The sequence below is a fragment of the Aspergillus heteromorphus genome (genome assembly GCF_003184545.1).
Source record: "Aspergillus heteromorphus CBS 117.55 chromosome Unknown BO70scaffold_1, whole genome shotgun sequence".
In the NCBI taxonomy this organism is placed as follows: domain Eukaryota; kingdom Fungi; phylum Ascomycota; class Eurotiomycetes; order Eurotiales; family Aspergillaceae; genus Aspergillus; species Aspergillus heteromorphus.
The window spans coordinates 1,749,349-1,776,933 of record NW_020290406.1 but is presented as its reverse complement, the minus strand read 5'-3'; the positions used below and the strand labels follow the sequence as shown (position 1 = coordinate 1,776,933).

The window sequence follows — 27,585 nt, the reverse complement described above, 5'->3', positions numbered from 1 at the left end:
CTCAACCCTCCGCCAAAAAGAAAATCCCCGCCCGATGATTGATAGATAGATGGATAGATAGATGAAGCTTCCGCCTGAAACCGCCCGTCAGAGCGTGAAAGTAAAACAGGTCGGGATTGAGATGTCCCCTTTCTTAGTACTATCTAGTCTCCCCCTCTTCCGACCAAGATTATTGCAAACGAGATGTGGATCGTAGGCATCCCGATTCGGGCAATCGGCGTAGCGAGGCTCCGCCCAGACCGCAGCTTGGAGGGAATAAAGTATCCGTTCGGGGTGGGCCCCTCCTCCCCATCCCATACAGAACTCCGGCGGCAAGCCAGGTTGTCGGTTAGGCCCCCCCCCTCTGTTCCTGATTCCTGGGTAGGCAACGATTCGATGAGGTGACGGACTGGCGCGGTGGATGGTCTCACCTCACCCCCATCCGCCGCTCCCGAGTCCAATCATCCGCGACCCAGTGTCCCTGAACCGGAAGTGCTCGACCGTTTTCGCGGTGACCTTCCAGAAATCGAAGCGTCAACGAAGGGGGGTGGAAGCATTCGGGGAGCTCCAGGTGACGACCGATCGATCCACTGTACCATTCATTCATATGGCATTAGTCGGGACTATTGACTAGTCGGCTGCCGAGCTTCAGATTTGGAGGTTGGAGGTTAGAGGTTAAAGATGGGACTAGTTCAAGTCTTGGTCAAGAGAGGAGGGGAAGGGGGGGGGGGCGAGGATTATGGCCCCTGGAGAATTCCATCGCGCATGAGTGGTTGGAACTTGGAGTCGGTTTTGGGCGCCGCCGTACGCCGTGCGTATTGCCGAATACGGGGACATACCGGTAACTTTTGCACGTGAATGCCAGACTAATAAGTGCCAAACACGGACCGGCACTATCTTACCGCCAGGGTCTCCGCCTCGGCGTCTCGCTCACGTGCCAGCCGAGCTCTTCTCTTCCCTGATTGGCCGTCGTTGTCTACTAGCATGTATCAACTGACTCACGGGGATCTCACGTTTCAAGTCTCAAGTATGTGTATAGATTAGATAGATACGAAATATCCAGATAGATGGCGCAATCGCAAAGCGTCATGTGATAGTGGATGGTGGACAAGCCATCGTGGCGTTGCCGCTGGTGTCGGAGTAGCCCATGGCTACTAGAGTCGAGAGCATTCCAGGAATCCTTGGCGTGAGCCCTAAAAGCATGACTCAAGTTGATTCATTCATGTTGATGATAGAGATGCGATGACAGGGCAGGTCTACAAATAGGACTGGGACCAGCGGTGCATCGGGTCAGCCACCATGGCCCAATCCATGTCAGCCTCTCAAGCATCCATCGACATCACCTCCTCCGAGAGACTGTTTCCTAACCCGGACAGCACCTCGGAGCAGATCAAAGCGCTGTCCCTGCTGGATGCCAGCACGGTCAACTTCTTAGCCACCTCTGCCGTCTGGCTCTTCCAGGGCCCCGAACAACCAAGCCCCTTCCACCACTTGGTGGATCATCTCCGCCAATCGCTGAGGGTCACCCTCGATGCTTATCCACAATGGTGCGGCCTGCTGAAGGCCATCACCACCGTCGACGGCCCTCTGGCACCCGGCCAGGATCAACTCGCGCCTCATGCCCGGCGGTTCGGCCGCGTGTACGTCCACTATGGCACCCGTCACGACCCTGGTGTCGAGTTCGTCACCGCACGCACCACGGCCACTCTGGATGAGCTCCATCCCTCTTCACGCACCACTTCCCACCCTCTCTGGGACCAGGAAAAGGTTTCCCTATCGAGCCTTGTCTCCGCAACACCGCTCGTCAACCCGCTGAACCCCCCTGCCATCCGCGATGCCGATGCCGATGCCGATGCCGACGCCCTCTCTCCTCCTCCTCCTCCTCCTCCTCCCATCTTGGCCGTCCAGATCACCAAATTGGCCTGCGGCGGATTCGCGCTCGCCGCCAAGATCGCCCATCCGCTAGCGGACGCAAGCTCGTTGGTCCGTTTTGTCAAAGACTGGGCAAGAGTGTGCCGCTCCGTACTCGTGGGCGCGGCCACGCCAGCCCTGCGGTCGGTGTTTGCACCGGAGCAGTTGGACGCCGTAATCGCAGGCGATATCAACGCTGCCAGCCCCGACCAGGCGATTATTCAGCGGACAGAGGCCCTCCCGTTCCATCGCTACGACTGGTGGAATCCCTCCCCCGACTATCCCCAGGCCGCGACGGTGCCGGAAGCCTTCCAGAACCAGGATCTTCCCCCAGCCGGCAATCCCATCCCGTGGCGCGAATGGGACACGAAAGCTCCCGTTTCCCATTACGTTTTGCATCTGAGCTCCGACCAAGTCGAGGCTATTTGGCGTCAGGCCAGCGACGCGTCCCCCACAGCAACAACAACAACAACAAAAACAACAGCTCCCCCTAACCGACTAAGTCGACACGATGCCGTTCTAGCCCATATCTGGGCCAGCGTCAACCGGGCGCGACAGCTGCAGAACGACAGCGGGCCGGTGCACTGCGATCTGACGTACGGGTTCCGACCGACGTTTCATCTCGGCGAAGCCTACCTCGGGAACGCAAACGTCATGGTCAATGTGGAGATGACTGGGGCGGAAATGACGACGACAACCACAACGACGACGACGACTGCAGATTCAAAAGGTCAACAACAGCCGCACGGCAACCTCCCAACAACAGCCGCGCTGCCGCCCATCGCGCAGCGCATCCGCCAAACTCTCACGCGAGTCAGAGACCCGACCCTCCTGGCCGCCCATCTCCACCGTCTGGCCTACGAATCCTCCCCGCAGCGCATCTGGCAGGGCTTCTTGGGCCGCCGTCATATCATGGTGACGACGTGGGCGCGCGCAGGGCTGTATGAGGTGGATTTCGGGCTGGGTCCGCTTCGCTACGCGGACGGCATCCTCGCCAACCTGGATGGACTGCTCTTGATTAAAGAGGCGCCACCACCGTCGTCGCCCGGTCGGAGGTCGGAGCTTGTCGGCAACACTACTCATAACGGCGTCTCTCAGTCTCCGCCGACCTGGACGGAGCATGGCGTGGATGTCCAGCTTCATCTGGCCACGGAGGTTATGAACCGTTTGAACCGAGATCCATTGCTCTTGCCAAGTACATAGTATATCTAGTGTCTATCAATAGCCGTTCTAGTACATTGGATCAATTAAATTTTTTTTTTAAATTAATCCCTTAATCTAGCGATTGCACATCCTTCCCCTTCCCCTATACTATCTATCTAGTCACCAAACTCTGAAGTCTAACGGCAGTCCCTGCATAAACAGTTAAGGCTTACCGTGTGTACGGAGTACTCTTACTCTTACTGTTAGTTATATAACTAGTAACTATGTTCCCAACGTCTGCCCACACCTATTCTGGAATAGTCTACTAGTAGATAATAGCCAGAACATGATAACCACTGCAGTGATCCTTGTCCTTAGTTCGGAGTATCCCGTGCCGTGTCCAAGTAGATAACTATAGTACCGTCTTTATGTATAGTACGACTGACTCTAAGCGAACCCCCTATATCAAACAACGCTAAGCCCTCGACCAACGTTCTATGTGTATATACAACCTTAACGGCCAATGGCTAGTTAGCTAACCATTGTATAGCTCATCAAACCAACCAATTCAGCAATCATCATCATCATCATCACTCTCCAACCAATTATCTCTTCACCCAGGATCTATCTCGTACACCGCATATACTACTAGTAGTTACCACGCATGTTCTAATGCATGTCTGCATGTATGTACTATACACATCTACTTAGTACTTAGTATACATATAGTTATACCTACATACCTCATGGTCATACACAGCGGTCTCATCTCACATGGCCTCCACGCAACAATTCAACACCCAAACAAAGACCACTGAGGTCAAATACACACACACACACACACACACAAGCAAACGCCCTTCCGCTGCATATGACACGCAACAAAGAAAAAGGCCGAGGCCGACTGGACTGGACTGGCCGTAGCCCCCTAATTCCCAATCCCTGATTCCGATCCCTGGATCTGGATCTAGACTGGTCTGGCTGGCTGGATAGCTAGGAGGAGGAGAAGAAGAAGGAGGTAAGTTAAAGTAAGATACCTACCTACCTAATCCCACTGTACGGAAGTATAACGGGTAGTTACTTCACTTCGATAACTATTACCTAGGTACTACGGACTAGATAGGTTCAAGATAGCCCGTCTGCTCTTATGTACACACCTCTATACATAGACAGATATGAATGCAGATATCCATGAAAGTCGAATTAAGTACGCAACGGCACAACGACCCGAAACTAACGTAGTGGCGCGGAACGGTTGTCCATCTGACGGGGTTTTTACGAGAGTAATCAGTAAGATGGGCAATTTGAGTTTCTTTGTTTGCTTGCTTGCTGCGCTGACAGCAAAGGGGGGGGGGAAGGGGAGGGAAAGGAAGGGGAGGGAAGAACGCCCCCCTGATTGCGCCATTGCTTGTTTGGTCCGTGGTGGGTAGGTACCTAGGTACCTTTATTAGTATAGTTGATCATCCGTACAGATAGTTAGGTATGGAGGAGGAAGGTGGCTAACTATAATAGGTACTGAGTAAATGGGTTCTTCGAGGTCGGTAGGTAACTAGGGAGGGGATCTTTGCATTCGTAATGACCGGGTGGAGATTAGTTATGTCTTCTTCCCAATTCATTAGCTAGCTACCTACCTATCTACCTGGTCATACATACCGTGTTTCTTTTGCCTGATTCATATTCCCTGTCTATCTCTCTATCCATGTCAATAATATACACCCAGTCAGTATTCCATGCTGGTTTGTCTCCAAGGATCCCGAGATCCCGACTAGCAATCCGCCCGTCCGTAATATCTCGGAAACGCGACCACGTCCCGCACGCTGGACACGCCGGCCAAATACCCCAGGAACCGGTCGAATCCTAGTCCGAAGCCTCCGTGTGGCGCCGTGCCCCATCGCCGGAGGTCGGCGTACCATTGCAGGTGGCTGAGGTCTTCGCCGGGGAGGAGATGAGGGTATACCGGTTCGCCTTCCGGGCTACTGCTGCCGGTGCTGCCGGTGGTGCTGGTGGTTTCGTCCCCGCGCTTGATCAGGCCGTGCTCGCGCATGTTCGTGATGATCTCCGCGAGACGGTGTTCGCGGAGGGAGCCGCCTGCGACTTCGCTGACTTCGGGGAGGAGGAGGTCGAAGCAGGCGACGGTTTCGCCGTGGGGGTTGTGGCGGTTGCGTGGGACGGGGCCATGTAGAACGGCTTGATGGTCTTGGGGTAGTCGGTCACGAAAACCGGGTGGCCGTTGTTGAGCACGTCGACGATGTATTTCTCGTGCTCGAGCTGCAGGCCGCCGGTCCAGGTCGGGGGGTATTCAAATGAGGCGGAGTCGGCGGTGACGGCTTCTTGGAGGAGCTCGATCGCTTCGGTGTAGGTCATTCGTCGCCATTTCGGCCCGGCGATCATGTCTTGCCAGCGCTGGCGCAGGTCAACGGGAGTGGAGGATTCCTCGGACTCGCTGGACCGTTTCACGGTGAGTATTTCCTGTCCAACAGACGTCTCGTGGAGGCGCCGGGTGAGGTCGCGGAGCAGGTACTCGACCATGTCGGTGAGGGAGTCCAGGTCGCTCATGAAGTTGGCCTCGGCTTCCAACATGTAGAATTCGCTGAGATGGCGCGGCGTGTCGCTCTTCTCGGCCCGGAACATGGGCGACATGGTCCACACGTTCCCCAGCTCGGCCGCGTAGGCTTCGAGATGCAACTGCGAAGATACCGTGAGGTACTTGGGGGCGCGGAAGAAATGTTCGCCCTCGGCGGGAGTTGTTCCCATTTGCTCCCGGGGGACGACCGAGAATGTCTCCCCCGCACCTTCGCAGTCCGAAGACGTGATGAGCGGCGGGTGCACCTGTATGAAGCCGCCATTGGGGGCAGAGCGAAACACGTTCCCGAGTTGGTATAGGCATTCAGATCGGAAGCGCGAGAGGAGGGAGTTGAACGACGTTCTCAGGCGGAGATGGGGGATCTGACGGAGGAAGTCGGGACTGTGGTATTTCTTCTGGATCGGGTAGGTCTGTTGTATCGCGACCGTTCGTCAGTATGCGTTTGTTGTTGCGGGCGGAATGAGCCTACCTCCGGGTCTGTTTTGCCCACCACGTTCACGGCTGTCGCCTGGAGCTCATGCGTTTGCTCCTTGCCAGGGGGACATGCCTTCCATATGCCGGATATCTCCACCGCTGTGCCAGTAGATAGTCTAGACGTTATGTGTCAGTCTGGGTATTTGTGAGCTCGGGAAAAGCTTCGGACCGCGGAAGTGAACGTACTCGGCCGCCTGCGACGGGGTCAAAACAGCCTGCAGAGGTTTGACCGTCGAGCCATCGGAGATCTCTGCGAAGGCAATGCGTTTCTGCTTGCGAACAGAGCGGATGAACCCGTTGAAGCTGATCTCCTGGTCCTCCAGACTAGATCCCCGGCTTTGCTGGAGGGCCTGCGCGCAACGGACCAGCGCGGGGCTGGCGGCCCTCGCTGCTGGCTTATGATTCAGCCGAGCAACTGATGTGGAGAATGTCCGCCGCCATGTCTGCATCTCTTGGGGCAATTGGGGAGATGTCGCGGGGGAAAGCTGAGGGGGTTGGAGTCGGAGAATGCGGTGCGCATCATCGGCGGTGGAAGAAGTGCGCCGGCCCGATGATTCAGCGCGCACGGCTGCCTCGGCGATAAGGCGGTCACAATCTACAATCTATAGTTATACGACGCAGGGAGAGGAAGCATTTATTGATATTCAAGCAAATTCAAAACATAAGACCCGCTAGGGCAAAGCAAGTGACGTATCCCAAGTTTCATCACTGTCAGTCTTCAAGCAATAGCAGTCCACAGCCCAGCCGGAACACAAGATGGAGAAAAGATAGCAAGTCAGGAGTACAGGTATTACTAGCAAATTAAGTCATCAAATCGTGGATCCCTGTTGTTCGTAGGCCTTTCGTTCCTCCTCAATCATCTCAATCGCATCAGATACCCGGCCGTCCGCCGCCGCAGCATACACCGCGATCCTCTGCAGCCCGCCATCGCTTGCACCCCCATATCCCAAGCTGACCAAGGTGGACACGCAGTCATCAATGCTGCGCTGTCGCGCATTCGAGCCAGAGTTCGGAGGCTCGGATGAAGGGCTCTCAAAGAGACCCCCTCGAGCGGCCCGGTGACGATGGCCTTCCGTTCTCCGACTGGACAGGCCACGAGGGATGTCTTCTGAGAATCTAGAGGCGCCAGGATCTGCCCAAGAGGAACGATATGACTTCTGGGCCCTTGAGCGCCGAGTATGACGACGAGGACCGAATGAGGCGCCAAATTCGGTCTCACCCGGCATGTGACGAGTTTCTGACGACGGCTCTGGCCGGGCCAAAAGAGCGTCACTTGCTTCCTGCGGGAACGTACCAGGAAGTCCCTGCAGAGTCGCATCCTTGCTTGCGTCGCGACCCTTGGAGCTGGCCTCGGGCGCTGTGCCTAGAGATACTGGCTGTTCAGCAGAAGACTCGACTTGCCGACGCTGTTCAGCTAAGAAATGTGCCTCAAGCTGGGACACGGGTGGGAAGCGACACGCATCTAAATTACGGGCAAGATCCGAAACGGGGTCAAACGCAGGTTTATCGGAACCAGAAGGTCCCGGAGTACCTTGAGGCAACAGGGAAGGGTAAAGAGAGTTGAGCCTCTCGGCATCCTCTAGAGATGAGTTCTCCAGACCATCACTAGGTGATACTGCCAGACCATTGACAGGTGATGCTTCTCTCCCCAGATTCCGGTTGTCGCTGGAACAGAGGTCCGCCACTTTCAAAGGGGCGGAACGCTTACTGGTGACAAACTCATCGTCTTTGGACAAAGTCGGCTCCAACCTGGCGAAAGTAGCGCTTGAGCCTTGAAGCTCGGATAGTTTTGATGCTTCGTTAGCAGGAACGGGCGCTGGATGATTCGATGCATTCTGCGACGGAGAATCCTCAGAGCGCACTCGTGTTATTGGGACGTGATCACTGAATTCAAGATTGATTGCGTGCCCATCGATATGCGTGCCCTGCAAGGCTTCCAAGGCTGCCTTCGCTGCATGTACGGACGGAAAATGCAGATAGCCAAACCCGGCATGCGTTCCGGTTGCAACATCCTGGGGCAGCTGCACTTCGACCAAGAATCCCTTCGAGGCAAAAACATTGTGAATCATTTGCTCATTCACGTTAAACCCCACATTGCCGACGAACAACGCCGTGGCAGCAGGGGGGCGTGCATCGGAAGTGGCGGGCTCTCCTCGCCTAGGCCGCGAGAAATTATTCGTGGTCGACTGAGCGACGTCTTGGTGGGACAAAAATGGTGGCCAACCCTTATGATGACGCCGGTGCGGGTGTCCATGGGTGTGTGGATGCGGGTGCGGGTGCGGGTGCGGGTGTCGTTGCGGGACAGAGTGTGGTGAAGACGGCGATGGATAAGCAAAAGGACCACTGGGGGGGAATGCTCCTGGGGGATTGAAAGCATCGCTGGGTTGCCAGAATGGGGGAGGAGGTCCCGGAGGAGGCGAGAAGTGGTGATAAGACGTGAAGTGTTGGGGAGGCACCGTACCAAATAGAGGGTGAGGGGGAAGATCATGGAAAGGCGGGGGTGGGTGAGGATGAGGGTGGGGAGGAGGAGGTGGTGGTGGTGGAGGAGGGTAGGCTCCAGGGATGAACGGACTGAATGGTAGAGGTGAAGGAATGCGAGGCGAGTCCGGCTGCGTCCGCGAGTTGTCCGCCTTAACAGGCTTGTCTGAGCCCTCTTGGGATTTGGAATCCGTTGCCAGATCCTTTGCTTTAGTTTGAGCCTTTTCGCCCTCGCCCTTAGCATCCCGACTTTTGGTGTCCGTAGTTGTATCTTCGGCCGAGGCAGCACCAGACGGTTTAGCAGGCTTCGCGTGCTCTGAGGGGGGATGGCTCTGATGCTCTTCAGGAGCCTGGGGTTGACTGCTAGTTCTTGGGCAACCAAACTCGGTCTCGAACGCCTCGAACAGTGTATGTCCTACGTTCCCAAGCTCGCACGCCATTGCGCGCAGACTATCCACGGTACCTGCGGCTGTAGGCAGTTCACCCCGGAGCGTCTGCCCAGCGGCGACAGTTGAGTTGTTGAGAGAGTCTGTCAAGTGTCTCATACGAGCTTCCAGTAGCGTGAGAGCTCCCTGCACCGATGATTCCACGTGTTGAGGGATGAGTCTTTGGACATCTTGAAGACCCTTTTCAATCTCCGACAGACTTAGCCCCACGCCAGAATTGATGATCGACGCCCCTTGGTTCAAGGTTCCGTTGACACCACCGTTGATCAGGTTATGCAATGTATTTCTCAGCATATCAGCGGGGTTTTGGGGCCTGGCAGCTTCTGCCTCTGTTCGCCCCTGAGGGGCGGCTGAAGATTCGCCCGGCGTGTTGTCATCGTTCACAGACCTGGAAGCATCCAGGATCTTGGCCATTTCAGCCTCGAAGGCGGCCAACAGCGGCGGACTTTCATCCGCCTTAGCGGGATCGACATTCTCGGGTTCGATACCCGATGGCACATCTGCTGGAGCACTCGCAGCTGGGGCGTCTGTAGTTGCTGGCTTGGTCTGGGTCTCGTCCGCAGCCTTTGTGACCGGCACGTCTTGCTCGACTTGTTTGACCTCGAACTTCTTCCACAGCTCCGTGACCGAGTTTGACCGTCGAATATCGAACAAGTGCATCGGTTCGGGGATGGTGGTTGGCGACACCGAGGCTGGCTCAGCTGTGGGCTCAACAGGCTCGTCCAGACGTTGTGAGAGTTCAAGAGATGATCCGACCTGTCGTCATCATCATCAGTTGGTGGAAGGACGAAGTATACAAGGAGGGGCATCAAACGTACTGTGATGAGTTCACCATCGTCGTCATCGAGATAAGTCAGGCGTGCCCGGGGGTGGGTCGAACTGAGGTCATCGTAGTCGTTGGCAGATAGCTGTACGATGCCCCGGCGAGTTCTGGGCGACGCCAGTCCCGATGACGAGGGCTGCGCGGATGTATGTGATGGAGATCCATGGAGATCTCTAATTTGGAAAGGATTCAACATCTCCGGCGATTAAAACGGTCGCGGAGGAAACGCTCCGTTTTTCGGCCGTTGGGAGGAAGGACAGGGTACTATAAGGAGTACACTGACAAGGCTTGGAAGAAGCAAGCCGCCCGCAGGTGTGGTGTCAGTACGGGATGGATGGATAGATAAAAAGGACGGATGAGATGGAAACAAAAGGGATTAAGCTAGTGGCTAGCTAGTAGCTAGTAAGTGGTGGAATAAGGGACTGGGGCTGGGACTGGGACTGGAACCCGGGACGAGGAGACGATAAGGAGGAGAAGGGCAGCGACTGGCGGTGGTCGTCGTCACTATTGCTGCTGCCTATGGGGGGGCGGTTCGGAGGTCTTTGCCTCAGCTGTTAAGCTCAGACAACAGGATTCCGCAACAGGAAGCCGACCATGGCCATCCGAGGGTCAGCTGCAGTGTCACCCCGATAAAAAGGACACAAACGGACAGGCAACCAGAGAAGCAGCCAGTTGATTGTTTGGGTTGGGATGGTGAATGAAGAGTTGATACGATGGGAGAGGGAAGTGGGAAGAGGAAAGAAAGATCTGGAGTCTAGACAGTGCTACAGTACAGTCCTAGAGTTCAGTCAGGTAAAGTAGTTGAATACGGTACTCCGTACATATATACTCCGTACTAAAGTGACTTTTTTTCCCCGCGCGCGGTCGGGGTCAACTGACCCGGAGCTTAGGGACCATCGCTTGCTGTCAATGCAGATGAAGTGAATGAAACAAAGAAAGAAGCAGTGTTCCCCTCCTTACTTGACTACTGAGTATTACTGCCTGCTTTAGGCTAATCGCTCCAACTCCCGTCCCGACCATCCAGAACTCTCCAACCCAGTCTGCAACCAACAAACCGCCCTTCCAATGGCCTCTCTGCAGAAACGCGCCCGCAGCAGATCCTCTACGACACCTCATTAGGGGCACGTCCCCAACTTTATCCCGAAATTCCTCGCCTGGACTGGACTGGACTGGACTTGATTGGATTGGATTGGATTGGAGCCACTCTCGTCTCGTCCTCTCCCCAATGGCTCCAAACGACGAGCTCGCGTCGCGCACCGACCCGTCGTCGTCCACCGACCGTAACGTCAAGCACGTCGTACTCGGCGACCTGCTGTTCCCGACCTGGTACCAATCCATCTACCCGGAAGATCTGGTCACCAAAGACACAGACCGGTTGTACGTCTGTCGATGGTGCTTCCGCTACTCGTGCGACGTGCATGCCTACGCGAAACACACGCGCCTCTGCCACCACCGCACCACGCCCCCCGGAACCAAAGTCTATGATCACGGCGGATACTCCGTTTGGGAGCTGGACGGCGAATGTCACAAGCTCTACGCGCAGAACCTGTCCTTGTTCGCCAAACTTTTCCTCGACCACAAGTCCGTTTTCTTCGACGTCGTCTCCTTCCTCTACTACCTCCTCGTCTTCACCGACCCCAATGACCCGGAGAACTACTACGTCCTGGGCTTCTTCTCCAAGGAGAAACTCTCCTGGGATGCGAATAACCTCGCCTGCATCCTGGTCTTCCCGCCCTATCAGCGCAAGCAGCTCGGGAAGTTGCTGATGGGCGTCAGCTATAAAATCAGTTCCTGGGAACGCGACAGCGGGTTGATCGGGGGTCCGGAACGCCCGTTGAGTGAAATGGGTCGCAGGAGTTATACGCGTTTCTGGGAGGAGCGAATAGCCAGATACCTTCTGTTACAGGGCTGGGATGATGCCGAGGACGCAGGGGAAGGGGAGGCGGAGGGGGAGGAGGAGGAGAGGTCTGGGTCGAAGCAAAAGCCCCCCCAAGGCCAAGGCTCGAAGAGAAAACACCCCCACGAGCTCATGACAGTGCAGGACATTGGATTGGCCACGGGGATGCTCACCGAGGATGTGGTCACGGCTCTGAAGGGTTTAGGGGTCGTGGAGTCCGCAACGCCGGCGAAAAAGCGCAAGGCGAAGGATCTAGTATCTGGCGAGGCGGGCCTCGGTGAGGGCGAAGCCGTAATAATACGACGAGCCACGGTTCTCGAATGGGCCAAGGCACACCATATGGCTGTGCGAGATCCGGTCAGAGATGACGGCTTTCTCGGGAAATGGGCACCAAGGGACTCCGACGATGAGAGCATTGCGGATAGTGCGGACGGTGATGTGGAAGACGAAGATGAAGAAGAAGAAGAAGAAGAAGAAGGATAAAGGCACTACGGCTGTTCTTTTCCGGCATTTCCTTTCGACCATGTTCTTCTCGCGCTGGGGAAGCAACATGCCCTGTATGACTACCTATTTAATCCACGTACGCTACTGCCCGTATGAATGCAACCTACACTTACGAATTTTTTTTTCAAAAAAAAAACGTAAATAAAAAAAAGAAAAAGCCTACTCTGCTATCGTCCGTAGAAAATTACCAGAAAAGGCAATGCGTCCCCATCCGACAGGAGGCCCTACTGCTGCTGCTACCCATGTGTCTCTCTCCAGGCATCAATCCGGTGTGCGCGTCCAGAAAGTCCCTCAGTGTTCAATAGTACCACAACTAAGTTAAGCTGTAATACCCAGCCCAGGCCCTGCGGTGTATCCCGCAACGTAAAGCAACTCACTCGAAAACTACCTATCTATCATGTCAGACGCACTATTAAGGAATACGGTGCTGCTCCGCAATTATCTCCGGAACTAGCGAGCCTCAAGAGACATTTCGCGGCCATCAGAGATATAATATTGATTGATTGATTGATTGATTGATTGATTGATTGCAGCCGTCTCACTCCGTCTGGGCATGAGTGATGGTGTATCTATCTATCCTGCTGCCTATATTCGTTGCTCGCCTCGACATACGGCACTCCATCCATCCGTCGCTTAGGCAGCGACCAACCGAGCATGCATGAATCATGAAACTACTGACAGGGACTCGGACTCCTCGCCAATACAGTCGCGTTACGGGATATAATGAGATAGGGTGATAGGATTGCCTCATTCATGGATGATTAAAAAATCGATTAGGGTATGCCGAAAGAAACGTCACTAGCATGGCCTTTTCAGCAAGAATTTGAGTACAATTTTCAGACGTAGGATGTTTTTCTAAACCGGTAATCCAAGGAAGGAATCCCCACCAGAAGGTTTCTTTACATAAGCTCGTCCTAAGTCACATTACTCTTCCATACCGCCGGGTCCGCCCGCCTTGCTCATTTGTCTGGCCTTCAGCAGCTCGTCGCAGAGCAGGAGGTTCGAGGCAATGCCCGTGCTGGATGCGATGCAGTTGCGCAGCACGCGGAAGGAGTCGAAGACACCCTCCTGGATGGGGTCCATCGGCTCGCCGGTGTTCAGGTCCAGGCCGACGGTGTTGCCCTCCGCCTGCTCGTCCTGCAGAACGGCCAGGGAGTCCTGGATGTCGTGGCCCGAGTTAGCCGCGAGGGTCTTGGGGATGATCAGAAGAGCATCGGCGAAGGCAGACACGCCCCACTTGGCCTTGCCCTTCACCGTCTTGCGGACCGCCTCGGAAGAAAGGTGGCCAGCGCAGGCCACCTGGAAGGCACCGGCACCGGGGACCACACAGCCGTCGACAATGGTGTTGTACACAGACCGCAGACCGTCCCGAACGGCATCCTTAACCTGGGCGATGGTGTGCTGGTTGGGGCCCTTGATGAGCAGGGTGACGGACTTGGGGTCCTTGACCTCCTCAACGAAGGTGAACTTCTCCTCGCCGAGCTGGTGCTCGTAGACAAGACCAGCCCATCCGAGAACATCGGGCGTCAGGTCCTCAACGCTGTTCTGTGCAATACCACCGCAGATAAGCTGGAGACGCTCCATGTTCCTCCGCTTAGCTCTCCGGAGAGCCAAGATACCGTTCTTGACAAGCACGTCCAAACTCAGGGGGTCAATACCCTTCTGGTTGATGACGACGAAGCTCTTCTTCGGGTCAGTGCCGCAGACTTGCTTCTTAAGCTCCACGATCTTCTGTAGCTTGGCATCCACGAACTTGCGCTCACTCTCCACCAACTTGTCCCTCTGCTCGGCAGAGGAGTAGTAGAAACCGGAGTTGATTTCCGACTTCTCGTACTCCAGACTCACGTTCAGGGTCAGGATGAAAGCATTCTCCACACGCTTAGGCATGTCGGGGTGTCTGGCACCGTGGTCGAGAGCGAGACCGCGGATAAGTCTGGTGTCAGCGGATGTCCGATGTTGCATGGTCATGATCTCAACCATGTGCAGATCCGGCTTCTCGGGAGCTCTGTGGATAGCGAGAACAGCGTCGACGATACCAGGGGTAAGCTTCTCAGCAAGCGCGCTGTTCAGCTTGGTGCTGAGGGACGTGCGGGCGACGGAAAGCAAGAGTTCGCGGTCGATTGTCCGTTCAAGCTTGAACTGGTCGAGGAACTGTATACCACCACAACTTAGTATCGTAGAGATCCCAGTATCGGCCTCCGTTTACTGACCTTCAAGGCTTCGTTCTTGGCAATCTCATAACCATCCGTGATCACTCTGGGGTGTAGGCCCTCGGAGATGTGTCGCTCGGCCTGCTTCAAGAGCTCTCCCACCAGCAAAACAACGGACGTCGTTCCATCACCAGTGATGTCATCCTGTGCCGTAGCAGCTCTGGCGATCATGACCTTTCGCGTGTATTAGACTAGGGGCGTTTCGGGGACGAGGAGGAAGGTAGCTTACAGCCGTGGGGTTTTGGATTTGCTACAACCGTTAGCTTTGATCGAATGATGTCTGGAGGCATTACTCACCATCTCACGCAGCAAAACATTGCCATCCTTGGTCAATTTGATCTGTTCGCTCCATCGTTAGCTTCCCAGATGGCCGTACAGGAGGAAATATTTCATACTCCGCCAGCACCGTCCACCAACCTAACATTTGTCAGCTCCGCGTCAATCCCAGAATGCGTGTAAATAAAACATACATCTTCAATGTCCCCGAGGGACCAAGGTTGGACTTCAAGACATCCTGAAGACCCTCACCGGCGCTGATGTTGACCTTCAAGGCTTCCGTTCTCCGCTGTGCACTGTTAGTCTCTGCTGGACCACTGAGGGGCTGCTTTCGGGGGGGGGGGTGGAGGGGGAGGGAAGAGAAAGTGGTCGCATACCCTCGACTCGGCCTTGGGATTGAGTAACTGCGTGGCGGACATTTCTGCAGCACGAAGGAGCGACAAGCAACAAGACCCAACGAAGAAACCCGGGGCGTAATAATTATGGGCGTGCTGGTGCCGGTCGGTGCTGCTGCCACAAACCTGGTGGTGTTTGCCGTCGAATGCGGTGAGCGGCAGATTTGGCAAAAAGCCCACATTCGATGTTCGCACTAGCGCCGCCGCGAAAAAAAAGAGCTCCGACGGCTCGAACTCTGCAATTCTACCCTTCCAGCCTTCTCTTCAACTCCACGTCGATCCACGGCAGGTCTACGGTCGCAAAACCCCCGGAAATTGAGAAGCGGGCTCGATTGCTCGCACGTAAAGGACCGTTTTGTCTGATTTCTAGGGCCTTTCCCTCAATTTCACTATGGCCGACTTTCTCCTCTTCGAGGGCCCTATCGGCTACTCGCTCTTCAAGGTCGCCCACCAGGGCGACAGCGTTGGAAACCGCTTGAAGGAGGTTCAGGAGGGTGTGAATGACCTCGCTACGTTCGGAAAGATGGTTGAGCTGGCCAGTTTCCTGCCTTTCGAGTATGTGATCCAATTTTTCTCAGGGATTTTTTTCGCGGGGTCCTGACCATCTCCAGGAACAACAAGCAGGCTCTTAGTGAAATCAACGACGTCTCGGAGGGTGTTGCTTCGGATACGCTCATCTCTTTCCTCGAATTGAACCTGCCCAAGCCTAACAAGAAGAAGAAGGTCGTTTTGGGTCTGCAGGACAAGGCCCTGGCCGGAAGTATCAAGTCCGCCTTCTCTTTCGTTGACTGCGAGACCGGCGACACTAGCGAGGTTGTTCAGGATATGCTTCGTGGCGTGAGACTGCACTCCTCCAAGCTGCTGAAGCAGCTTCGTGAGGGTGACATGGACACCGCCCAGCTTGGTCTCGGTCACGCCTACTCCCGCGCCAAGGTTAAGTTCTCCGTTCAGCGCGACGACAACCACATCATCCAGGCCATTGCCATTCTCGACCAGCTCGACAAGGCCATCAACACCTTCTCCATGAGAGTGAGAGAATGGTACTCGTGGCACTTCCCCGAACTCATCAAGATCGTCTCGGACAACCAGCGCTACGCCCAGCTTGCCCTGTTCGTTAAGGACAAGAAGGACCTGACCGACGACAAACTGCACGACCTTGCCGCTCTCGTGGAGGACGATGAGGGTGTTGCCCAGAGCATCATCGATGCTGCCAAGCACAGCATGGGTCAGGAGATCTCCGAGACTGACATGGAGAACGTGATCGCTTTCGCCCACCGCGTTGTCAGCCTGTCCAAGTACCGCAAGTCGCTCCACCAGTACCTGATCTCCAAGATGAGCGTTGTCGCCCCCAACCTTGCTGCCCTGATCGGAGAGATCGTCGGTGCTCGTCTGATCTCCCACGCCGGAAGTTTGACCAACCTGTCCAAGTATCCCGCTTCCACCGTCCAGATTCTTGGTGCGGAGAAGGCCCTTTTCAGAGCCCTCAAGACCAAGGGTAACACGCCCAAATACGGTCTTCTCTACCACTCCTCCTTCATTGGACGCGCCGGTCCCAAGAACAAGGGTCGCATCTCCCGTTTCCTTGCCAACAAGTGCTCCATTGCTTCCAGAATCGACAACTTCTCTGAGGAGCCCTCCACCAAGTTCGGAGAGGCCCTGAAGATGCAGGTTGAGGAGCGTCTCGAGTTCTACGCCTCTGGTGCCGCCCCCACCAAGAACGAAGTCGCCATGGTATGTCTACATTGAATTCTCATAAATTTCCTTTTTGGGATATAAACTGATTGATCTTGCAGAAAAACGCCATGGATGCCGTCCTTGCCGATATGGACATTGATGGTGAGCAGAGCGACGAGGAGATGCAGGATGCCGTGGCCGAGAAGAAGGAAAAGAAGGAGAAGAAGGAAAAGAAGGAAAAGAAGGAGAAGAAGGACAAGAAGGAGAAGAGCGAGAAGAAGGAGAAGAGCGAGAAGGAGGACAAGAAGAAGAAGCGGAAGCACGACAGCGATGCCGAGCCGTCCAAAAAGAAGAAGAAGGTTTAAACGCACCGAATCTTGGGACAGGAGGGCGTCATTGTCGCGGCGTTGTTGGGTTTCTTTTTACCATCTAGTATGTTCTGTTTGCTACTTCACGACTTGATGGGCTGGGTATCTGTAAATTATTCGATTGAGGCCTGTGTCGTGCCAAAATTTTCGTTTAGTACTGCCAATCTGATTCGGCTTTTATGGTTTAAGAATTGCTGACTCCGCCTGACTTTTATCTGTTTGTAAACCAGGGATGGTTCGACGTCCCAAGTGTCAATCTACTGCTCTGTTCGGTTCTATTGCATGTCCTCTATATCTAATAATAACCGAACTGGACTATAGCAGAGCTGATATACCCGGTTGAACGTTTCAATTATACGGAGCCCGCCACTTGCATGAGGCAATCTTCTACCGGCAAGACTGATTGCTCTATGCGGTGCTGTTTTCCGGCAAAAAGAGGCCCTACCCCTACTTGTTGGGGCCTAGATCTCATCAACCTCTTGCACTGGGGGGTCGAAGTCGATTTTGATAGTCAACATTCAATTATATACTAATTTGGCAGCCAGGGATAGAAGCTTGGGGCCATAGCCCCCCGTCATCACAGACAGCTAACCATAGAATCTCGTTGTGCAGGGTTAAAATATAGAGGCATATCAAGATGCATCACATGTAACTTTGACCCATCTGGGATTAAATATCGTACCACACCCAGCGATTGGTTGATGTTATATTGCCGAGTTCCTGCGTGGTGGCGTACCAACATAACTGGGGTTTACTTTCAGATCCTGCTAGCCTACTGCAGACGCAAGCTAGAAGCCTTCTACTATCGAGCACACCTTCATGGCCGGAGAGATCGCAATGTCTCAATGCTAGTCTTCTAGAATCTGAGAGTATTAATTACTTACCTTAGTTAATGGCTTATTCACCCGGCGGGGGAAAGGGCCCCCGGGCGGCCTGAGGAACCGGCAAGACCCCCTCACCAGGATGATCCAACCCCCCCTTCCCCCCCCCCATCGGCCCCTTCTTTCAACCATGACAATGGTCCGAGCACTTCTGCTCTCTACATCCATCCACTAGCCATGATGGCTTCGTCTATTATCTCCGGTGCGCATCGTTAGAAGCTAACTCACTACTGCCAAACCCTTCCCTTCGTGGGAGATTCTATCCCCCAACCAGGTGCCTGGTCGTTGTGATGCCCCCCCCACACCTGCACTCAGTCCCAACCCCGCGATGATGCCAACCCCTCGGTCAACGATGCCTTTTGACTCCCCCAAACGCAAACGAGCATCGTCCGAGGAGTCTGACAACGGCAGTCCCCCCGTCTCGCCGACATCGACTGTCTCGCTCCCGAGTCTTCAGGAAGTAAGGATCCGGGAAACAGAAGACCTGGGAAGATACAGTCCTCGAGCATTAGTCGCTGGTCGCCTGGGACAGTTGGCTATCCGCGGGGATCATATTTCAACAACCCCCATTCCTTATGGACTAGACCAGGGCACGGCTGCTCGCTCGCTGCAGCCGGAAAGCTGGTCTGCCTCTTACGACCAGTCCCATGATACCTATCACATGCCAGAAACGAGCAGGGACAGTCCCAGTCCTAGCGGCCCATCCGAATTTGCAGACGCCAGTCAACCTCCGGACCATGATGAGAGCCCATCGGCATCAGCGTCCGCATCAGCATCAGCCTCACCCAGGAAGAAACAGTCAACCCCAAGCCCCCGAAAGAGAAGAATTTCCTCAACTACACCCAAGAAGCGCAGCGGGAAAGGATCCCCGCCTCTCATGAGCGCAGCTTCTGAAAACCCGCTTACATGGCGCGACTCCGAAATAACCGGCCACAACCCAAATGACCCCACAGATGATGGATATGGTATGAATGGTATTGGATTCAAACCGACTGCCGCAATGGCTTGGGCCAGGTCGCAAAGAAGGCAGAAACAGGTTGCAGAGTGGAAGAACCGCGAGGCAAGAGAAGCGCGCGAGCGGCGACGAGAACGACGAGACGGCGCTGAGTTTGATAATCTCCGGACCATTCAATCCGGTGCCATTCAGAAAAAGGTCAAATTTGATGTTTAATGGAGGACGTCACCATCGAACATCTTTCTTTCTTGGGTCAATCCGAATATCTTGCGGCCTTCCTCTTTGGTGTTCATTGGTTTAAGGCAGTTAATGAAACAGGCGTTGGACAGGTTCATTTGATTGGAGACATCGATATGAAACGAAGCAAAGTCCCAACTTGGCCAGGACAAGAGCCCATAGCATGGATAGAATATGTACTTTACACGGACCCAACCCACTTTATACATATAGTACTGTACAACGAGATCCCACCAAACTCCGTTACTCCATGCAAGGTGCAAAAAGCCTACCAGAACTTGTAGTTCGATAGGTTGGTCCAGCTCTCCCGCTTCCTCTTCTCCTCTGCCAAACGCGCGACCTCCTCGGCCTTCTGTTCCTTCTCCCGTTGTTTCTTGACCTTGAGTTCCTTCATCAACTCCACCGCTTGCTTCATGCCATCCAACTCCTCTATCCGGCGGCGCTGGCAGAATTCGTGTGCGGCAAGTGCTGTAATGGCGAAGGCGCCAACCGCCCAGTTCGAAGCGGACCACAAAGACCGTAGCCCTACAACGAATCACTCCATTAGCTACCAAGTCTTTGTTTCCAGATGACATCCGTGACTGCTTACCTCCCACCACACCCCTCACACCACCTACGCCGAACCCGGCCCCAATTCCGAGTAGCAGGGAGTCCCGGGCACAGGGAGCCTTGTGGAATGATGTGACATTTTCGAAAGACATTGACTTCATGGCGTCGGTGACCGTAATATCCTTTGATTTACTGCCCGATTTGACGCCCGCCGATGGCAGCATATTCACCGGCTCTTCAGGGTTCCCAAAAGCATCCCACAGCTTCCCGACCTGCGACTGTGGAAGATCATGTTTCGGCCTGTTGGTTTTCGGGCTGCCCTGGGGCTCCGGCGTGGATACTGTCGACTCCCGTGTATCGTCAGCCATGGTGTGATATCTCAAACTTGACCGATTCAGAGCCCTGTCCTTCGTAGTATATACCTCAATGCGGGCTGATTTCGTGGGAGGGAAACAAACCGCGGCCATCGGGCTAACAGATGATCCGCGGACCTCCCCGGGACGGCTACCAGAAGGGAAAGTTTCCCCGGGCGGCCCGATCCTCCAATGGCACGCGTAAAGTAGAAACGCGAACGCGTTGGAATGGCGTAGGGCAAATCCGGGCAAATCTGGGCTCCGCAACATGCAAGTGGATCACCCAATTCAGTTACATTGGAGGCACTCAATTATTGAGAGTCCATGAAAACCACTATACCATTGACAGGCTAATTTTCACGCCAATCCAGCTATGCGCAGCTCTGACCTGTGTTGAAACAACCTCCGATTGCTTTTCCATGTTCAACCGACCCTCTCCTCTTATCCTGCAGTGATCCTCAGCCCCGGCCACTGGGCGCGTCGTCGCGATGCCTTCAAGAAAACCCAGCAAGTTCGGGAACAAGTTTCGGTCCGGCGCTGCTTCCTTCAACCCCAAACGAACAAAAACCGTCGAGTTCTCGTCCCTTCGATCGTCGGAAGCAACCTCCCAAGATGAGAAGTTCGAGGCGATCCGGCTGGCCAACAGCATCGACGAGTCCCTGGGGTTTCCGCGCTTCGAGGCCGGCGAAAAGCGAGTGGGGTGGCTCATCAACATGCACAGCACTTCCATAGAGGATTCGAATGTCCCGGGAGGACGCGCCGGCGTGGATTACTATTTTCTCGAAGACGGCGGCACCAGTTTCAAGGCGACTGTCGAATACGACCCATATTTCCTGATCGCTGTGAAGAAAGGGCACGAGCCGGAGGTCGAAGAGTGGTGTCGGAGGTCGTTCGAAGGGCTGATCAAGAAGATCTCGCGCGTTGAGAAAGAGGACCTGGATCTGCCGAATCATCTTCTTGGGTACCAGCGGAACTTCCTCCAACTCTACTTTGCGAACGTGAGCCATTTGCTGGAAGTCCGGAGAACACTGCTGCCTCTGGCGGAGAAGAACAAGAAGAATGTGAATATGATGGATACATATATGGAGATTTCCAGGTAGGTTGGAGTGTTCTGTGCGATGCTTGCTATCTATGTGGAGGCTGACTTGACTCGGTAGCGCAAACGCTGGTTTTGATCTCTTTGATGACGAACTAATTAATGAATCACGATCTAATGGCACTATGAATGCGAGCGATTTTATTGTTGATATTCGAGAATATGATGTTCCCTATCATGTTCGAGTCTCGATTGACAAAGGTATGCCATTCTTGAGGCACACGTATCTACATCCACTAATAGCTTCAAGACATACGTATAGGGAAATGGTATACTGTGGAGTCAAGGCACGGGGTTATTTCATTGACATGTTTAGAAGAACGACTCACGCGAGCCGATCCTGTCGTTCTAGCATTCGATATCGAGACGACAAAACTACCGCTCAAATTCCCTGATTCCGTGATTGATCAAATCATGATGATTTCCTACATGATCGATGGCCAAGGTTTTCTCATTACCAACCGTGAGATTGTATCCGAAGACATCAATGATTTCGAATATACGCCCAAGGCCGAATACAGTGGCCCGTTTATGATCTTCAACGAACCCGACGAGCGAGCCGTCCTAGAACGGTTTTTCGAACATATAAAAGAAGCGAAACCGACAGTCATTGCTACATATAACGGTGACTTTTTCGATTGGCCTTTCGTTGAAGCTCGCGCGAGCGTTCTGGGAATCGATATGTACAAGGAGATCGGTTTCCGTCGGAGTAGCGATGATATCTACCAGAGCGATCACTGTGTGCACATGGATTGTTTTGCTTGGGTCAACCGTGATAGTTATCTCCCTCAGGGAAGTCGTGGCCTGAAAGCGGTTACCGTCGCCAAGCTTGGATACGACCCCGACGAACTTGACCCAGAACTCATGACTCCATATGCGAGCGAACGCCCTCAGACTCTGGCAGAGTATTCAGTCTCCGATGCTGTCGCAACCTACTACTTGTACATGAAATACGTCCACCCTTTTATCTTCTCTCTGTGTACAATTTTACCTATCAACCCTGACGACACCCTGAGAAAGGGTACGGGAACGCTGTGTGAGATGCTTCTAATGGTGCAAGCATATCAGGGAAACATCATCCTCCCGAACAAACACAAGGATCCCCCTGAATCTTTTTATGAGGGCCATCTACTCGAGTCGGAGACCTACGTCGGAGGACACGTCGAAAGTATTGAGGCCGGTGTGTTTCGAAGCGATATCCCTGTCACATTCAATGTGCAGCCCGCTGCTATAGACGAACTCCTTCGAGACCTTGATGCAGCGCTGAAGTTCAGCATTGAGGTCGAAGAGAAGAAGTCGATGGACGATGTTACGAACTACGCCGAAGTAAGAAAGCAGATTGCAGACAAGTTGATGGGCCTGAAGGAGAAGCCACATAGAGATGAGGTGCCGTTCATCTATCACTTGGATGTTGCTTCCATGTATCCGAACATCATGATCACGAACAGACTACAACCCGACTCTATGATCGAAGAGTCTAACTGTGCTGCTTGCGACTTCAACCGACCTGGAAAGACCTGTGATCGAAGAATGCCATGGGCGTGGAGAGGTGAATTTCTTCCCGCCAAGCGCGACGAGTACAACATGATCCGCCAAGCCGTTTCAAATGAAAAATTTCCAGGAAGGACGAAGACTGCTCCGATGAGAGCCTTCAGTGACATGGGTATTGAAGAGCAGGCCGCCATCGTTAAGAAACGACTACAGGATTACAGCAAGAAGATCTACCACAAGATCCATGACAGCAAGACCATGGTCAGAGAGGCCATCATCTGCCAACGAGAGAACCCATTCTATGTGGATACTGTCCGCAGCTTCCGAGACCGACGATATGATTTCAAGGGAAAACAAAAGGTCTGGAAAGGCAAGACTGAGTCCCTCAAATCCTCGGGTGCATCGGCCGCGGAGATCGACGAGGCCAAGAAGATGATCATTCTTTACGATTCCCTGCAGCTTGCCCACAAGGTCATTCTTAACAGTTTCTACGGCTATGTCATGAGAAAGGGTTCCCGGTGGTATTCCATGGAAATGGCTGGTGTGACATGTCTGACGGGTGCCCGGATTATTCAGATGGCCAGAGAGCTGGTTGAACGCATTGGTCGACCGCTGGAACTGGATACTGATGGTATCTGGTGTATGCTTCCGGGCAGCTTTCCGGAGAACTTCACGTTTACGCTTAAGAACGGCAAGAAGTTGGGGATCTCGTATCCTTGCGTCATGCTGAACCACCTCGTCCACGGGAGCTATACAAATCATCAGTACCAGACACTTATCGACCCGGTGACCCATAGATATGAGACACAGAGTGATAACTCCATCTTTTTTGAGGTCGACGGCCCGTACAGGGCAATGATTTTGCCGACCTCGAAGGAAGAAGATAAGAACCTGAAGAAACGTTATGCGGTCTTCAACCACGATGGATCACTGGCCGAACTGAAAGGTTTCGAGGTCAAACGCCGAGGAGAGCTGAAGCTGATCAAGATCTTCCAAACACAGATCTTCCGGTTCTTCCTGGAGGGCAAGACGCTTACCGAGACTTACGCAGCGGTAGCCAAGGTAGCTGATCGGTGGCTGGACGTGCTCTACGACCATGGTGCAACTCTGGCCGACGAGGAACTAATTGATCTCATTTCGGAGAATAGGAGCATGTCAAAGACCCTCGAAGAATACGGAAACCAAAAATCAACGTCCATCACGACCGCCCGCCGTCTAGCGGAGTTCCTGGGAGAGCAGATGGTCAAGGACAAGGGCTTGAACTGCAAATACATTATTTCTTCAAGGCCAAGGAACACTCCTGTTACTGAACGAGCTATTCCCGTGGCGATATTCTCCGCTGAGGAGAGCGTCAAGCGCCACTTCTTGCGAAGGTGGCTAAAGGATGACCCCGGTGATATGGACCCTCGTTCTGTGATTGACTGGGACTACTACTTGGAGCGCCTGGGTTCCGTTGTACAGAAGCTCATCACTATCCCAGCCGCCCTGCAGAAGGTTCGAAACCCGGTTCCCAGAGTCGCTCATCCGGACTGGCTGCAAAGACGGATCAATATCAAGGATGACAAATTCAAGCAAAAGAAGATGACAGACATGTTCATCAAGTCGGACAAGAACCCACTGACCGACATCTCGACAAACATTCTTGAGCATCGGGTCCAGCATGCCGGCGACATGGATGAAGTTATCGCGCACTCAACACAGAAGCTGAAGTCATCCCCCGATGGCAAGGTATCTCAAAAGAGAAAGCACCCCGAGGGTCTCTCCAAGACCTCTCTTGATCCGTTTGCCACCCTACCTGCGAATATGCCTCTCCCAACGGAAGATTATGAGGGCTTCCTGAAGTATCAGAAGCAAAAGTGGAAGATTCAGAAGCAGGCTCGAATCCGCCGCCGTCAACTCTTCGGAGAAAAGGCGAATGCGACCAACGATTCTCTCAGCAACCTTTTCCGGAATCAGGCCGAGCTACTGTACATCAACACTTGGCAGATCCTGCATCTTGCTGAAACAGCAAGGCCCGGCATCGTCCGAGCGTTTGTTCTAATCGACCGCAAAGTCCACACTCTTACAATCAAGGTTCCCCGGCAGGTTTACATTAATTTAAAGCAGGACTCGCTTCCCGATGTTGACGTGCCGGACTGTGAAGTCGAGAAGGTCAACCACACGCTGCCAAATGGGCACCCTTCCGTGCATTTGTTCAAATTGACGCTGTCAGAAGAAACATACCTGCGCGAGTCGGAGAAACTTGATGTCCTCCTGCAGCATCCTAGTGTTGAAGGTGTTTACGAGAAGAGCATCCCTCTCAACATCCGGGCCGTTTTGAAACTGGGTAGTATTTGCACTTTCGATGAGGAACAGCGGGGTGTTCTTGGAGAAGGGCTGGACCGCGGATTCGATCTCTCGACCCTGTGCCGGACCACTTCCGAGCGGCCATATCTTTTGGACTCCCCCTTGGCTTACCACTATCTGTATCACCTTACTTCCGGCGATAGGCAGATTTTCGCTCTCTTCTCAAGCACGAAGAATGAGGCGCATGTTGTGATCCTCAATCGCACGAGGGATGTTCAAGGTCTGCCGAATCTCGACAAGATTTACGCCGAGCTGCTTGGCCGTAGGATGCAGAACGTGGAAGGTGACCAGCCACAAGGTGCCTTCGAATACCAGGATAAGATTCATTTCAAGACCACGCAAGTCACCACCAGGAGAAAGGCTCATCTGGAAATTGGGGATCTGATCAAGAAGTTCAAGTCCGACGAGACCCAACCTGCTATTATGCTCATTCAGTCGCAGCAAAGGATGCGCTTGTGCCATGACATTCCGATACTGAGAGAGTACCCTATCCTGCCAGTGAAACCGGAAGTGTCGGATATGGACCTGCCGCCCCTGGGCTGGCAGACTTTCATTGCACGACGACTGGTCACCCACTATCTCTATATTTCCGCCTGGGTTCAGCACTTGACATTGCTCGCTAGATACGGAAATGTCCCTCTGTGCAACCTGGAAAATGACGACCCCCGATTTCTTATCGACATTTCCTACGCCAGACGGCTACAGCAGAGCAACGTCGTACTGTGGTGGTCCTCCAACCCGCGGCCTGACCATGCTGGATATGAGAAGGATGACATCTCGGGCCCTCTGGAGAAGGTTTCCATGCCGGCTGTGAACGTCCCAAGCGCCTATACCACGGTGTGCATTGAATTGGAAGTTCGCAACCTTGCAATCAACACGATCCTGACCTCGTCTATCATCAACGAAATGGAAGGCGCTGATTCACTTCTAGCACCTTCCGGCCAATCTTCAGACGCGAACGGTGGCGGCGTCCTGTACTCAGAAAAGGCGTTTGCTTCCGCTGGTGCGGTTGTGTTGCGTGAAATGGTAAAGCACTGGTGGACAGAGGCTTGCGACGGAAACAACATGGCCGACATCATGGTGCAGCATCTGATCCGATGGGTAGAGAGCCCGGTCTCCTGTCTGTACGACCGATCTTTGCACCACTATGTGCGGATGCTGTCGAGGAAGTCCTTCCAGCGGCTGATGGCTGAGTTCAGACGGGTCGGCTCGAATGTTATCTTTGCCAGCTCTACCCGGCTCCTGCTCCAGACTTCCAAGACGGAGGTGGGCAATGCTTATGCATACAGCCAGTACGTGCTGAAATCGATTCGCGCTAACCCGTCCTTCCATTTCATTGATCTTGAGATCAAGGAGTACTGGGACTACTTGTTGTGGTATGATGAATACAACTACGGCGGCAAAGGGTGTCAAGAGGTTACGGAGTCGGACGAACAGGACCTGGAAACCGTCATGCACTGGCAGCTCAGTCGTTTCCTGCCCACGACCATGCAGTCGATCTTCCACGACTGGGTTGTGGAGTACATCGAACTGATGCACGGTGTCAAACGGCCCGACACAAACGATTCATCTACTCCCCGGATGACACAAATCCCTCTCACGCGTCCTCATAACGAAGACAGCGAGGAGGTCTCCGCTCTCCTTGCGGAGAAATTCTCGAAGCCATTGAAGAAGCAGATTACCGGCCTCATCCGCCGGCAGCGCGACGAACTTTTACACCCGGAGCTAGCATCCGACTACGTGTTCCCCATACTCCCCGGTGTGCTGTCCGACCCGAACGAAGAAAAGCGCAACCCGGTGTTGGAGCTGGTGAAACTGCTTATGCAAGTATGCAGTCTGTCAAAGACGACCACCATGGAGACGCGGTTACTGCGTCGCGAACTGCTCGCAATGTTTGAGGTGCGAGAATTCAGCAAAGAGGGTCGATTCGAGAACCCCGGCGCCAGTCTGAAGCTCCCAGAGCTCACCTGTGGCGCCTGCTGCCTGATTCGCGACCTGGATCTGTGCCGGGACGAGGACGTCCTTCCGGACCCCGGGACAGACCCCAGCAAAGCGTCCACCAAGCCCTGGCGCTGCCCCTTCTGCCAAACCGAGTATGATCGGTTGGCCCAGGAAGAGATCCTGATCGGCCAGGTGCAGGGCTACATTGTCGGGTGGCAGACGCAGGACCTCAAGTGCTCGAAGTGCGCCAGTCTGAGGATCAGCGACTTCATGGAGCATTGCTCCTGCAGTGGGGAGTGGGTGGAAACCATGAACCTGAAGGAGATTCAGAAGAAGCTGCGGATCATGAACAGCGTGGCGAAGTTCCATGGCCTCAAGCTGTTGGAGAGCGTTGTAGGGGAAGTTCTCTCCCAGATGTAGGAGCCGCTCGTCTTTGTCCTCGCATTGCTTGTTGTTTGAGCGCTGTTGGTGGCGATACCCTTGGAAACTATATATAACATTGGGTTGGCGTTGATAGAAGGGGTTTTGTTACATAGCATACGTATCATTCTGTTGTATTGTCATAGCGCATGTA

At 53.9% G+C, this 27,585-nt stretch overlaps 9 protein-coding genes across 9 annotated transcripts; 5 read left to right on the top strand and 4 right to left on the bottom strand.

Moving 5' to 3' along the window:
- Positions 1-1,232: 1,232 nt before the first annotated feature.
- On the top strand, positions 1,233-3,134 carry BO70DRAFT_357672 (transferase family protein). The gene has a single exon (XM_025542089.1). It carries the CDS (start codon positions 1,279-1,281, stop codon positions 3,091-3,093), a length of 1,815 nt encoding a protein of 604 aa, XP_025404285.1. The 5' UTR covers positions 1,233-1,278; the 3' UTR covers positions 3,094-3,134.
- Positions 3,135-4,652: 1,518 nt separating this feature from the next.
- Positions 4,653-6,576, bottom strand: BO70DRAFT_357671 (asparagine--tRNA ligase SLM5). Its single transcript, XM_025542088.1, has 4 exons — positions 6,278-6,576; positions 6,087-6,207; positions 5,168-6,027; positions 4,653-5,132 (listed from the first exon to the last, which is right to left on the bottom strand). Exons 1-4 carry the CDS (start codon positions 6,538-6,540, stop codon positions 4,799-4,801), a joined length of 1,578 nt encoding a protein of 525 aa, XP_025404284.1. The 5' UTR covers positions 6,541-6,576; the 3' UTR covers positions 4,653-4,798.
- Positions 6,577-6,900: 324 nt separating this feature from the next.
- Positions 6,901-10,034, bottom strand: BO70DRAFT_391945 (RNA recognition motif domain-containing protein; the record flags this gene model as incomplete). Its single annotated transcript, XM_025546253.1, has 2 exons — positions 6,901-9,771; positions 9,834-10,034. 2 exons carry the CDS (start codon positions 10,032-10,034, stop codon positions 6,901-6,903), a joined length of 3,072 nt encoding a protein of 1,023 aa, XP_025404283.1.
- A 1,029-nt stretch (positions 10,035-11,063) lies between these two features.
- BO70DRAFT_327770 (putative histone acetyltransferase (MysT1)) lies at positions 11,064-12,342 on the top strand (the record flags this gene model as incomplete). Its single annotated transcript, XM_025540713.1, has 2 exons — positions 11,064-11,809; positions 11,849-12,342. The coding sequence occupies 2 exons, from the start codon at positions 11,064-11,066 to the stop codon at positions 12,216-12,218; spliced, it is 1,116 nt and encodes a 371-aa protein (XP_025404282.1). The 3' UTR covers positions 12,219-12,342.
- An 821-nt stretch (positions 12,343-13,163) lies between these two features.
- Positions 13,164-15,144, bottom strand: BO70DRAFT_282893 (chaperonin-containing T-complex subunit CCT6; the record flags this gene model as incomplete). Its single annotated transcript, XM_025539062.1, has 7 exons — positions 13,164-14,390; positions 14,450-14,623; positions 14,679-14,699; positions 14,747-14,788; positions 14,845-14,866; positions 14,920-15,014; positions 15,103-15,144. 7 exons carry the CDS (start codon positions 15,142-15,144, stop codon positions 13,164-13,166), a joined length of 1,623 nt encoding a protein of 540 aa, XP_025404281.1.
- A 213-nt stretch (positions 15,145-15,357) lies between these two features.
- sik1 (snoRNP complex protein NOP56) lies at positions 15,358-17,348 on the top strand. The gene is made up of 3 exons (XM_025540712.1): positions 15,358-15,675; positions 15,732-16,851; positions 16,914-17,348. Exons 1-3 carry the CDS (start codon positions 15,512-15,514, stop codon positions 17,157-17,159), a joined length of 1,530 nt encoding a protein of 509 aa, XP_025404280.1. The 5' UTR covers positions 15,358-15,511; the 3' UTR covers positions 17,160-17,348.
- An 813-nt stretch (positions 17,349-18,161) lies between these two features.
- Positions 18,162-19,461, top strand: BO70DRAFT_357666 (uncharacterized protein). The gene has a single exon (XM_025542087.1). It carries the CDS (start codon positions 18,396-18,398, stop codon positions 19,212-19,214), a length of 819 nt encoding a protein of 272 aa, XP_025404279.1. The 5' UTR covers positions 18,162-18,395; the 3' UTR covers positions 19,215-19,461.
- A 42-nt stretch (positions 19,462-19,503) lies between these two features.
- Positions 19,504-20,152, bottom strand: BO70DRAFT_391940 (cytochrome oxidase biogenesis protein, Cox20 subunit; the record flags this gene model as incomplete). Its single annotated transcript, XM_025546252.1, has 2 exons — positions 19,504-19,760; positions 19,825-20,152. 2 exons carry the CDS (start codon positions 20,150-20,152, stop codon positions 19,504-19,506), a joined length of 585 nt encoding a protein of 194 aa, XP_025404278.1.
- Positions 20,153-20,625: 473 nt separating this feature from the next.
- Positions 20,626-27,579, top strand: BO70DRAFT_306045 (DNA polymerase epsilon catalytic subunit POL2; the record flags this gene model as incomplete). The annotated part of the gene is made up of 3 exons (XM_025540028.1): positions 20,626-21,233; positions 21,295-21,434; positions 21,484-27,579. 3 exons carry the CDS (start codon positions 20,626-20,628, stop codon positions 27,429-27,431), a joined length of 6,696 nt encoding a protein of 2,231 aa, XP_025404277.1. The 3' UTR covers positions 27,432-27,579.
- Positions 27,580-27,585: the final 6 nt, after the last annotated feature.